General features: G+C 36.8%; 1 protein-coding gene across 4 annotated transcripts in view; it reads right to left on the reverse strand.

Annotated features, from left to right (window-relative positions):
- Window positions 1-13,643, reverse strand: part of LOC127697254 (uncharacterized) — a 309,028-nt gene that overhangs the window by 23,056 nt on the left and 272,329 nt on the right. For all 4 annotated transcript variants that reach the window (XR_007980431.1, XM_052200268.1, XM_052200269.1 and 1 more), the window contains exon 3: window positions 6,353-6,455. Coding sequence is in view for 3 of the 4 variants with exons in the window: in XM_052200268.1 (XP_052056228.1) it covers window positions 6,353-6,455 (103 nt within the window). In the remaining variant the exon portion in view is untranslated. The remainder of the gene's footprint in view (window positions 1-6,352; window positions 6,456-13,643) is intronic.

Here is a 13,643-nt window from a genome sequence, read left to right on the forward strand (position 1 = left end):
CCACCTGGCTTAGTGGCAGCCAATTTGTGAGTATACAAACTTTCAGTGTCAAGTTAGGACAGAGGAACTAAAAAACTCATAGGTAAAAATCACAAAGTAGACAGACAGACTGTATTTATTATTGTTCACACATAAAAAGATTTGACTATGGGGACGAAAAAAGACATTGAAGTAGCAGTGAAGTAAAAATATTTCTCCATGAAGAAAGTATTGGTAGAACAATTAACATGATGTTAAGGAATTATATAACCAACTGCTGAACATTTGAAAACCAAGGTCCTATTTCTGGCACAAAACCTCCTTTTGTTATTTTTGTAAATTAAATCACAAAAGTCTTAACTGGGTATGGCACATGCCTATAATCTAGCATTGGAAAGTATGAGGCAGAAGGCCTACTGAATTTAAAGTAACCCAAACTACATATCAAGACCCCCTTTTCAATTAAAAACAAAAACAAAAACAAAAAACTCTATTTTGGGGTTCAGAATCTGTCAGTGGTCCAGCACTTGCCTAAAGAGCTTGGTCCTTTCTTTCCAAATGTTATACACATAAGAAAAGTTACTTGGAGGAAGCGGTTTGGGTCAAGATAGGGTTTCTCTCTGTAGCACTGACTGTCCTAGAATTCTCTCTATAGACTAGGCTGGCCTCAAATTCAAAGATCAGCTTGTCTCTGTCTCCTCCCAAATACTGGGATTAAAGCCATGCACCAGCAAACCTGGCTAAGAAAATCTATTCTTGGCAGCACTAGAAAAATTCAATATTGGATACAGATTTTAAAAACATTATGCTAGGTGAAGATGGGTAAAATAACTACATGTCTTAGGGTTTTACTACTGTGAACAGATACCATGACCAAGGCAAGTCTTATAAAAGGCAATATTTAATTGGGGTTGGCTTACAGTTTAGAGGTTAGTCCATTGTTATCAAAGCAGGAATCCAGATACTCACTGGTACAGGAGAAGCTGAGAGTTATATATCTTCATCTGAAGGCAGCTAGTAGGGCTGACTTTGAGGCAGCTAGGGTCTTAAGCTCACACCCACAGTGACACACCTATTCCAACAAGGCCACACCTCCTAATAGTGCCACTGCTTGGAACAAGCATATAAGCCATCACACTACATAAATACTCAGTAACTATCAATCTTTTTGTTTTGTTTTTCAAGATGTTTCTCTCTGTAACAGCCATGGCAACTATCAGTCTTAAAGTAACACTTAAATGTACTAGGCACTGATTACACAGACTGTAAATAGTGTGGAGTGTCCTTTAGTAATTAAGTGAAGGTTAGTTATACTATCACAAAACAGCATACCATATTTTTACAGAATTTTGGCATAACACTTTCTCTGAGTTAATACCTCAGACCACTATCACTGAGATTTAAATACCACTCAAATCCATGCCAACTTATTTTCAATCAGTCTATCCTCTTCACATTATTGAAATAACTACAAGATCACTTTCTTGCACTTAAGTCAATAAGTGCTTTTTAAGAACATACTATAAAGTACTTAGAATTAACAGCCTTGTAAATGTCATTTAAGTCTGTCTGCTTTTCCTTGTCTTCTTTATCTTTTTTTTTTTATTCGATATATTTTTTACTTCCATTTCAAATGATTTCCCCTTTTCTGGCTCCCCACTCCCCGAAAGTCCCATAAGCCCTCTTCCCTCCCCCTGTTCCCCCATCCACCCCTTCCTTTAAGGTTTATTTATTTTATATATGAGTACATTGCAGCTATCTTCAGACACACCAGAAAAGAGCATCAAATCCCATTAACGATGGTGGTGAACCACCATGTAGTTGCTGGGAATTGAACTCAGGACCTCTGGAAGAGCAGTCAGTGCTCTTAACTGCTGAGCCATCTCTCCGGCCCTTTATCTTTCTTTTGTAAGCACACTTCAATAACACAGTAGTTCTTAACCTTCCTAATGTTGCAATCCTCATGTTGTGGCGACCTCCAACAATAAAATAATTTTTTGCTGCTACTTCATGACTGTAATTTTGCTTTTGTTATGAATCATAAATGTAAATATGATATGCAGGATGGTATCTGATATGACCTCTATGAAAGGGTCTTTCAACCACCACAAGGGGTTGTGCCTCACAGGTTGAGAGCCACTGCCTTACCACTTGGCCCTTTCCCCAACATTTTGTGCTTCCTTACTCTTTTTCTAAGCTCCCTCCCACCCTCCACCACAGCCATGTAAACTAACCTCTTATGTGGACAATTTAAATGGCAGGGTCTTCTCCTTCTCTCCTCCGTTGTCCTCCACTAAGAAGCTATTAAGATTTAGTTTGCCAGATCTCGGGTTTTTCTTTCAAACTCTAATAAAATTGTCCTAGTACCTATCTCCCCCAACAAGTAACATTTTAGAAAGCTTCCATTTATAAAGTCTTTCCCTGTCCTTTGTCCTGACACCTTTCTAGCTATTTTCTCAGGACCTGTCCCAGGCACACGGTCTCTTCTTCCCTAAACAAAAGTTACAGATTTCAGAAAAGCACTGGATAAAGTGGCCAGTGTCTCATTAGTACATTCAAAGTTGCCACAAACATGTCTGCTATTCACATTACAAACCAACAGCCAACACTTTTAGAAACATACAGTGAGAAATACATTTTATAACCCACAACCAGAGTTGAATAGATGGCAGATGGTTCAGCAGTTAACAGCATTGATCTGTTTGAGGAGTCAGGTGGCTCACAACCACTACAAGCACAGTTCCAACGAGATCTTACAAGTTCAACCTCTGAGAAGCAACTCCACTCACATATACATACCTACACAGAGACCTGTATATGTACTGGGTTGGCTTGATATTGCTTGTATTTTAGTGCTAATACTGGTTCCTCAAGACCAGTATTAGCATTGCTCCAAAGACCAGAGAGTCCTAAAGTAGAGTCAATTGATGCTATGTGACCTGGGCCCCAAGTTATTTCCCATTGGTAAATAAAGATGCTCACAGCCTACAGACATAGGCAGGGATTAGGATTCCAGGGCTGGAGGTCAGAGGAAAACCTTGAGAAAGGGAAAGAAGGAAGTGAATGGAGGAGAAGCTGCCACCAGTTAGATTAATCTTGAAGTAATGGCCATGTTGTATGGCCAGTTAGAGTTAAGTGCAACCCAGAAGAAACATGGCAAATTATATAATAGGACTATTGGCTGGGAAACAGAAATAATAGTATAGAGGATAGATATCTCCCCAGCTCTTAATGCTGATTAAGGCTTATTACAAATACAAAGTTTGAGTGTGTCTTTTATCCAGGAACTGAATGATCAAAGGAGGGTAGAAACTCAGGATTGGGATTTAAAATTTCTACAACATGAGCACATAATTATAGATAATAAGAATAAGCTGGGCAGTAGTTATACATGCCTCTAATTCCTGCACTCAAGAGACAAAAGCCAGCAAATTTCTGAGTTTGAGGCCAACCTGGCCTCACACACGTGCGCGGGGAGGGGGCAGTAAAATGGGGTGTTAATAAAAAGAATGACCTGTTAACTAAAATGTTCTTACTATATGGACTTTATATGAGACAGGGTATCACTATGGAGCCCTGCTGCCTGGTGCTGGGATTAAAAGTTTGCACCACATGCTCGAGTAGCTATCTTTTAAAAACCCAGAAGTGTGTGTGTTTGTTGATCAACTAATAATACTTGACACAAATGCATGTAAGGATAAAAAATTCAGTGATCCCTTAAGAGTTGAAGCTTTAAGCCTGGATTCCTAAACAATGTTCCATAAGAACTTGGTTTAGGAGAATAATTCTCATTATTTTATAGCTACACTAAGGGTAAAGGAATCCTATCATCAAAATGTTCCTCTGTATTCCCTAGAGGTACTGTGCCTGGAGGGAATAAAACCAAACACTATTTTAAACACAGAAGAATAAACATGAAGAACAGACCAGAACTGTGTTAGGATCATAGACCAGGTTACTTACATAGTATGATTTGCAAAATTTATAAAATTTACCTCAAATAACAATGTGATTGTGAGGGAGTTATCTCTAAACTGGTTTCTGGTGGCTACTGGCAGCTATGAAAGAATCCTAATGCCATGCCATGACCAGATTCACCTAAATCAACTGGCAAAACTGATGGATGCAAATATATCAATTTTAAAAGAAACATATGCTGTTTTCAAAGAAACATATGAAGCCAGGCAGTGGTGGCGCAAGCTTTTAATCCCAGCACTTGGGAGGCAGAAGCAGGCGGATTTCTGAGTTCAAGGCCAGCCTGGTCTACAGAGTGATTTCCAGGACAGCTAGGGCTACACAGAGAAACCTGTTTCAAAAAACCAAATCCAAAAACAAAAACAAAAACAAAAACAAAACAAACATATGAGCAACAATGACTGCTAAAAACTAAAACAAAGCATGAACCACCCTTTGCCCACTGTGTAAAACATGAACTCCAACATTGCTTTAACTTTTTCCTCTCTTTTTCCACCTTATTTTTGAGGGAGCTTCCCTCGTTTCTGCCAAATGTCTACTCCAAGATAACTGGGTTAATTCTCCTATTTCTATCTCTCATCTTGCAACAGGAGTGTTGGGATCACAAACACAGGCTACTACATTACACTTTTTTTACATGGGTTCTGGGAATTGTCATCACATTTCTATAGCAAACATTTATTGAGTCATCTTCACCAGCCCTTCTTTTTATATATATCCACTTTTTGAATATATATATATATATATATATTCAAACAGCTACTTGAGGGCTAGGGGGAAGGACTTACAAGAAGGAAGTGCAGTCCCAAAGAATTGCAGATGTAAAGAGCTGTTATCATTCTCTAGCTCATTCGCCTTATTTTCAACAACTGGTAGTCAGTTAATAAGTTATTTTATGTCCTAACACTAAACTAACAAAATATAGTCTTATAAACTATACTCTGTGAAGACCAGGTTATAAAATTATTAAAATAGACCTTGAAAGTTCCCTTAAGTCGTAAAACACAGATATACAGAATACATTCTATGTAAAAATCTCAGGGCCAGATGTCTCATTAGTTAAGAGTACTGGCTGTTCTTCCAGAGGCCCTAGGTTCAATTCCCAGCACCTATTGGTGGACAGGACACAGCCATCTATAAGTACAGTTCTAGAGGTTCCCATGCCATCCACCTCCTCAGATACCAGACAAACACAGTGAATATATATGCATGCAAAACACCATACACATAGATATTAATTGATTTAATTACATAAAAGGAGCTGTTTTTAAAAAGAAAAAAATTGCAATCTTATTCTTTAATAAATAAGGCATTGAGAACAGTAAAACTGGGGCTGGAGAGGTAGCTAAGCAGTTAAGAGCACTGGCTGCTCTTCCAGGGGATCTGGGTTCAATTCCCAGAGCCCACATGGCAGCTCACACTTGTCTATAATTCCAGTTCCAGGAGATCAAACACCCTCACACAGACCTACATGAAGTCAAAACACTAATGAACATAAAAGAAAAATAAATTATTTTTAAAAAGTGGTGTTAAAAAAAAAGTAAAACTGTCATCCTTAATTATGGTGTTTCCTTTGGGGTCAAGGCATGGTAAACATGAGAAGGAAAATCGTTTCCATAGGGAATTGAACCTAGGACCTCAGTACTCTTAACTACTGAGAAATTTCTCTAAATTGCATAGGACTTTTTTCTCTTTTGGCTGGAGCAATGGCTCAGAGGTTAAGAGCCTCTAAAGGATTTGAATTTGATCTTAATACTCATATCAAACAGTTTATAATCAGGTGTTACTCCAGCTCCAGGGGATCCAACAGCTATGGCCTCCTAGTGCACCTTCATTCACATGAACATAATCTCACAGAAGCACACATAAATATATAATTAGAGATGAAATTTTCTCTTCTCCTCCAAGCTTACAAAAATTAATATCCTAAATTATAGAAGGTGTGTGTGTGTGTGTGTGTGTAAATTATTTACAGTCAGGCAATAGTAGCACATAGCACACATCTTAAATCCCAGGATTCAGGGGGCAGAACCACGCAGATCTCTGATTCTGAGGTCAATCTGGTCTACAGAGAAAGTTCCAGGACAGCCAGGGCTACACAGAAAAACCCTGTGTGTGTGTGTGGGGGGGGGAGGGTTACATATAACCTCACTAGAAAAAGCTTTTCATAACATATTTATTCCAGCAGCAACATAGCTTAAATTTCTGAAGCTATCTTTTTAAAAACATGTTTTAGACATTAGAGCTTCAAGCATAACACAAAGGCTCTACACATGATCACATTGAAATGATACTCGATATAACCATTTTGCTTGCTACTTTAGAATTTTTTTCAATTTTCAAAATTAAGTTTTAATTTTAGTTGAAGGAGTGAAGATGTCAGTTCCAGTATACTTACTAAAGTGTATCTGGAGGACCAATAATAAGGACTTCCCAACAATAGAGATCATTGTCGTCTATTAAACCTGCTAAAAAGCCTCCCACTGGATTTTTGTTGAGTTCTGTGGAAAAAGAAAATTTCAATAAAAACTTTAAAACAGTTTTTCTCCAACAGGTAAAGTATGACCATAAATAAGCTATAAACTATGAAAACTATTAAAATGCTGCTTCGTAACTATAACATTTCCATACAACAAGGAAGCCATGGGTATATTAACCTATCCAGATGGAATTGTTTTGTCTTCCTACATCTACCTTGGGATTCAACCAAAGCTCTTAGCATTCTGGGTAGGTTTTATGAGAGGCAATCAAAATGCAAATAAGGCTGATTCTCACAAGAGATTTTAGTTGAAAGAAAATCAAAAGTCAAATCAAATCAGAAATGGCAAGCCTTTAAGACTAATTCTTAAAAAACAACCAAAAGCACTTTTACATCAGAATTGCCGAGTGTTTTCAACTCTTACTTACATTAACATCTGTCTGATTGCCATGATGCCTTGAGGTACATTCAACTATGCAACAGGAATAGCTTTCTAAGAATAGCTGGTGCCTACAGAAATAGTGATGGTATCATAAGATTCTTCTCTTCTAAACAGTGTTCTGCCATGAAGAATAGATGATGAGGGCAGAAAATTAAGAATCGAGACAAGGAACTAGTAAGGTAGAAAAACAAAGGCCAACAAAGGATCATCAAACAACAGGTTAGGAAGAGTATAACCTTAAGAGTTTACAGAGATGGACATAATAAAATAAGGATGTCTTTGTAATGGGCAGATCGCATGAGTTTTTCAAATAGCCTTAAGTAAGTGTAACTGACATTAGAGGTATACTATATATACCTATAGGTATATATAATAGGTATACTATATAATTTGATAATTTTAATATACTATCATCTTTGAAGGCAGGATAAGAATCATGATAGTAAGTATACACAACAATCACCAGAAAAGTTATTATTTTGTCAAGAGAGCTTAGGACTGACTGATTCAAACTGGGCAGTGAGTAAGGACAAAACATGTTTAAGAGCAGTTCAGAAAGGACTTGCCAGAAATCTAAATGAGTACATGATTCTCATACAGTACTTGCCCATCATCAAGATAAGCCATCTAATCATGAAAGCAAATATAATACAACACAGAGTACTATAAAATGCCAAACAGTGTGCTGGTAACTATGGAAGCACTAACTCCATAACTTTGAGCAATCAAAGGTGGTTTTAGTTCAACAATTATAACTTCATATAGGGCTATTAGGTCCATCTTCATTTGTCAATCTACTGGAATTTGAAATTACTTGGGAGACACACCTCTTGTGCATGTCTGAGGGTGCTTCTAAAACAGTTTAATTTGGAATGTGGTTGGAACTATTCTAAAAGGATTGTGAAACAGAATACAAGACTCATACCCACTCCCATCATTTTACTGCTGTCACATTGCAGCTATCATACCTTACCAAGCATGACGAACTAAATAATTGATGAACTATAAACAATTCTTCCTAAATCTGTTTTGATCAATTATTTTGTCCAACTAACAATAAAGTAATTAATGTACATCACAACATGCAGACAACAACAACAAAATGATAAAAATAAAGAATTAAATTGTATTTTAACACAAAGAACTTCTTTTCTTGGATTTTGAACACAGATTTTATAAATCTAATAAGCAAAGCAAACAGATAAAATCTGTATTTTAAAATACCATTAAGATATGATTTGCATTTTAAACTTATTATGTTTATAATCATATACCTTTCACTGAATCCCAACTATGTTGCTAGCTACTAAAAAAGAATACACATACACACTTTAGTGTTGATGGGAATGGTTCCTTTGAGGTCTAGCTCAAGAACTACCCTCCTATCTTTGAAACCATTTTAAAAATAATTTATTAAATAATCTTGACTTCTGTTAAAAATCCTATTCATTATAGTTGCAGCCTGTATTGTATTACCTAGCATTTGACTATCATGGGTTCATTGTTCCAGAAAAATATATAAGTAAGGACAATGTGAAATAGGTAACCTAAAAGTAGTACAAGGAATAGGGGTTAAAGAAGTACAGAAGAAGGGCATATAACAATCTTTAATAGCTTTAAAAAAAAAAAAGGCAGGAAGAGCACCACAACTCTGAGGCCAGCCAAGTCTATATTGTGATGTCTAGTCTCAAAGGTTTAAAAAGGGGGAAGGGGGTGCAGCACAGAGGGACACACACATTTTATTCCAGAACATGGGAAGTAGAGGTGGGTTAAGTTGCAAAATGACCGTGACTAATAATGAGACCCTGCTTTGGAGGGAGAAAGGGAAAGAGAAAGACTTATAGAATATCTACAATGAAGAACTGGGCCTATACTGAACAAAGAGTCATAAATGAAACAAGACAAAATGGCAAAAACTGGAAAGTAAAGGCTTTTGTTAGCCATATTAAGTTTCAACTTCATACATGGAGCAATGATAACCCTTGGAAGAATTGGAATGTATTTGTTCTTAATACATTTTCAAAAAGTAGGGCGAGCTTGGGAGATTTAAATGTTCAAAAACCAGTTTTAGAAGTTGGATAGATAGCCGGGCGTGGTGGCGCACACCTGTAATCCCAGCACTTGGGAGGCAGAGGAAGGTGGGTTTCTGAGTTCGAGGCCAGCCTGGTCTACAGAGTGAGTTACAGGACAGCCAGGACTACACAGAGAAACCCTGTCTCAAAAAACCAAAAAAAAAAAAAAAAAAAAAAAAAGTTGGATAGATGGCTCAGAGCTTAAAAGATGATATACCAGGGAGCTTGAGAGATGGTTCGTTATTTAAGAGCACTGACTGTTCTTCCAGATGTCCTGAGTTCAATTCCCAGCAACCATATGGTGGCTCACAACCACCTATTATAGGATCCGATGCCCTCTTCTGGTATCTGAAGACAATTACATTGTACTCATATACATAAAATAAATAAATAAATCTAAAAAAAGAAAAAGAAAGAAAGAAAGGAAAAGAGAGGAAAAGAAAAAAAGAAAAAGATGATATAGCAGTTGCAGAGAACTTGAGTTTGATTCCCAATACCCATATTAGGCGTAACTCCAGCTCTAGGGGAGATGATGCCATCTTCTGGCCTCAAATGCACAAACCCATATACAGACACAAATGTATACATAGTTAAAAAGAAAGCAGTCATTCTTTAAAAACCATGCTAGGCATGTTGGTACATACTTACAAATAACACAAACACTGAAGATACTTGATGAAGTGGTGAAATGGTTTTGAAACTAGAAAAGGTTAATGGTTGTATAATACTGTGAACATAGATATGTTTATCTACTATTATTTGTATATATGTTGTTTATTACATTTGAACATAGTATATCTCATCTTAGTTCTTAAAATGACACAAATGTATTAAAATAGGAAACACAAGATGAGATACTTGTTTGAAAGGGGGAAACTTACTTAATGTTAAATTTCTACAGCACATATATGTTGTATATGTTGGGAGAGGGGCTGTCTTTGCAGAGTTATAGACTGTACTTTGGACCTTGCATACACTAGGCAAGTCTTCTACCACTGAGAGACATCCTCAGAATATATCAGGGTTTTTGCCAGAGAGGAAAGCAGGAAAACAAAGAAGCTAATATGTTTAACAGAGTAAATAGCCAACAATAATAAGTTCACTCTTCTACAGCATGGAAACACTATCTCAATTAAGGCCATTGGGTTCAAAAAAGAGAGCCAAAACCGTCTTCAGCATAAGCAGTAAAGATAACTAGAACAACACTAACAAGGTTAAGGTGGAAAAGTGCAAGTGGAAATTGTTTCTCTAAGGTTTCGATAGATAGAAAAATTACAGTAGCCATAGCCACGAGCAAATGAAATTCATGCAATCAAGTAGTTTTATTTGGTTGATTTTTCAGGTTTTTTATGTTTTGTTTTGTTTTTTTTAAGGCACGATTTTGTCTTAGTGGGCCTGAAATTTGTATGTAGACTGGCTGGCCTTACCCGTTAGCCTCTTTGCTAAGACTACAGACATATGACACTATAATGGTTGTGGTTATTGCTGCTGTTGTTTTAAATAGGATCTTCCCTTGCAGCCCAGGCTATAGAATCAGACCTCGCTCTGAGAAATAATCAACTAATTTGGGGCAGGGGGAGAGGCATGAATCCACAAAAACTAAGAGTAAGCATAATAGTGTATACTCTCTGATTTCAGCTTTTGGAGGGTGGGAAAAGAAGATCCTGTCAGACATGTCTCTAAAAAGATGAGAACATATGAAAAGTGAACAAACACGAATTATTAGGATCAATACAAATTCATAAAGTGTTTTTTTAAAAACTAGGCTTATACACCAGAAAAGGTTCAGGGAAACAGTCATCTCAGTATGATGAACATTCCTAGTATCCACAATATGGTCTTCTAATACAAATTTACAGCTAACAGTGAAGCAGGGTTTTGTGAAGAAATGACAGATTCTAAGTCTGAGGCATAAGGAAAAAATATGTTAGGCTCTTCTCAATACTCAATAAAATGTGTTAGGCTCTTCTCAATACTAAATAAAACAAAAGCTATCAGTTAGAAGCCCCACTGGCTAAAAATGTTATGAGTTGAGTATTAATATGAATAATAACCGTGAAGGATAGACAAATGTATTTCAATACATGAGTAGCTAACATACACACACAAAACCAACCAGCCATGGCTGTTATAATTAGGTGCTAGTAAATCATTTTGTCATTTTGATTTGGGTCTTATCCCACAGCTGGCTTAATGCCAGCACTCAGGAGGCAGAGGCAGCCAGATATCTGTGAGATCAAGGCTAGCCTGGTGTATAGAATGTGTTCCAGGACAGCCAAAGCTACAGAGAAAAAAGGATGGGAGGGAGGGATATACTTCTTCAACCATGTAAAGAATCAATCTCAGGTCAGCAGGCTTGGTAACAACATCTTTTCCACAGAGCCATCTCATCATCCAATTCTTGGCCTACTCTGTGCAAGCAATACATTATTTTGAAAACCAAAGAAAGTAGAAGAACCTTGCACTCTATTATCAAATACTGAAATAATAATTATGTTATCAAATAACATCTCTCTCTAAAAAACTCCAGTTATGCGATTGTTTATGGAGCCCCTGGGTATGGCTAAGTTGAACATGCCCAATTTTCTGAATTACTCAAACAAATTTAACTTTTCCTGATTCAAAAGACATAGCTTCTTCTTCCTCCTTTTTATCTTCCTACTTTAAGAAGCTGCAGAAATTTAAAGTTTGCCTTCTCTGGGTTTTTGGGTCTTGTTTTGCTTTTTTTCTTTTAAAGCAAGATTGTCCTCTGGCTTAATAAATAAAAATACATTAAGCTGAAAAGTTTCAGAAATGTCACTTTATTACTTTTTCTACATTTTTTAAAATTTCTATGTAAAATGAATAAGCCAAATAAATCTTTAAAAGATAAAAGTCATTATTTTTGAGGTAATCTCATGTAGCAAAACTGAACCTGTTCAAAGCTCATAGTAAGAGTCAAATATAAAACGGGGTGTGGTGGTGCACACCTGTAATCCTAGCACTTGGGAGGCAGAGGCAGGCAGATTTCTGAGTTCAAGGCAAGTCTGGTCTACAGTAGAGTGAGTTCCAGGACAACCAGGAAGAAACCTGTCTCAAAAAAACCAAAACAAAACAAAAAAAAACAAACAACAACAACAACAACAACAAAAAAGAGTCAAATATAGTGAAACTGTAACCTGTATCAACTATGCTCACCTTGTATAAAATGAATTTTAATCTCAAAAACCAACATGTAAGCATTTCAAAGAAACCCAACTTGTAACCTGCTCTCAATTTTAAAAGCCTACCTTTAAATTTAAATAGGAAAACCTCAGAGGAGAGAATAACCTGATCTATGAACAGGGTGTCTGTGGAATTTATGTAAAACAAAGATACTGATGGTAATTCATAGAAAAAAATCTTCATGCACCATAATAATTATACACAATCCTGTTAATGACTTTTTATTGTTTAATCTTTTCAGCAATTCAGTATTGAATATTTGGGAATTGTACTTATTTAGAAGACTATAAATAACATAGTTGCAATATGCCATTGATGTTTTGTCCGTCTTCCAATAGCCATAAAAGCCACTATTACCCTGGCAGGTCAGGTCAAGCAAGTGAGTGCGAGCATTGCTAAATCAAACTCTTCATCCTTGCTGAAGCCACCTTTCAAACATTTACAAAATATTTAAAATAGCCCTGAGTCTTAACTCTAAATTTAAAGTAAGGGAAACCGCTAGCTTCATCACCTACTTTGGACTCCCTTAATCTAGGAAATATTCCCAGGAACAACAAAAAAGAATAGCTCCTTTTTTTTTGCCAATGTCCAATTTCTTCTTTTCTGAACAGCTGTATTATCCAACTTAAGTTGCTCTGCTAATTTCAGTCCCTCAAGGACTAACTTGGAAGGCAAATAAAATACAAGAAAAGATCAATTTGCTGGGAAAGATCAAATGAGAAAACTGTGGGGACAGCAACAGGTCAGCGCATGGAGAACTAAGCAGACCTGTTCTTCATTAACTGCAGCTCTCTGGGGACATCACACACTACCTGTCCGTGGGCTTTATTGAACCATCTAACCTGCCTCTCTGTTCCATTCTTCTGGGCCCAAGTGAATCATATCCTGATGCTGACAAGTTAGCAGGGGACTGCGGCTGCAACATGAAAGTACTTTTCTTTCTTGTCTAAATCAGGCAGATTTTTGAAATGACAACATAGCACTGACTCATGACATGGCAAGATGAAATGAGAGGACTGGGCCGGTCTTGGATCTCCGCAGATAAAAGTAATCAAATGACACTCATGGAATGCAAATTGGCATCCTTGACTGCAGCAATTGCACAACCAAGAAACATCCCTGACAGCAAGCAAGATTAGGACAAAATGTTATGTAAAGCACTGAACTCAGAAACTCTCACTTGAAAATTCAAACTGTAATACTTACATTTTAATATAGCAACAGTCAGCCCTGCTTTTTGCCTGCTCCTTTTTGTAATCACATATCCCTGCCTGACAGATAACTCACATCTCAGGCAGAAGAGGGTAAGTCAGGTATTAGCAATACACTACTACTATTAATATTTCCTCAATATTTTTAAAAGTCACATGAGGTTGGTTTTTACCCAAAGTTTTATATACAAACCCAACTTAATATTCTCAGAGGATTAGGGGGTCAAGGCATTTCAGACATGCTTCCAGAAAGATCCTCTTCACAAAGTTCACATTCAGGT

The sequence above is a fragment of the Apodemus sylvaticus genome, chromosome 12 (genome assembly GCF_947179515.1).
Source record: "Apodemus sylvaticus chromosome 12, mApoSyl1.1, whole genome shotgun sequence".
In the NCBI taxonomy this organism is placed as follows: Eukaryota; Metazoa; Chordata; class Mammalia; order Rodentia; family Muridae; genus Apodemus; species Apodemus sylvaticus.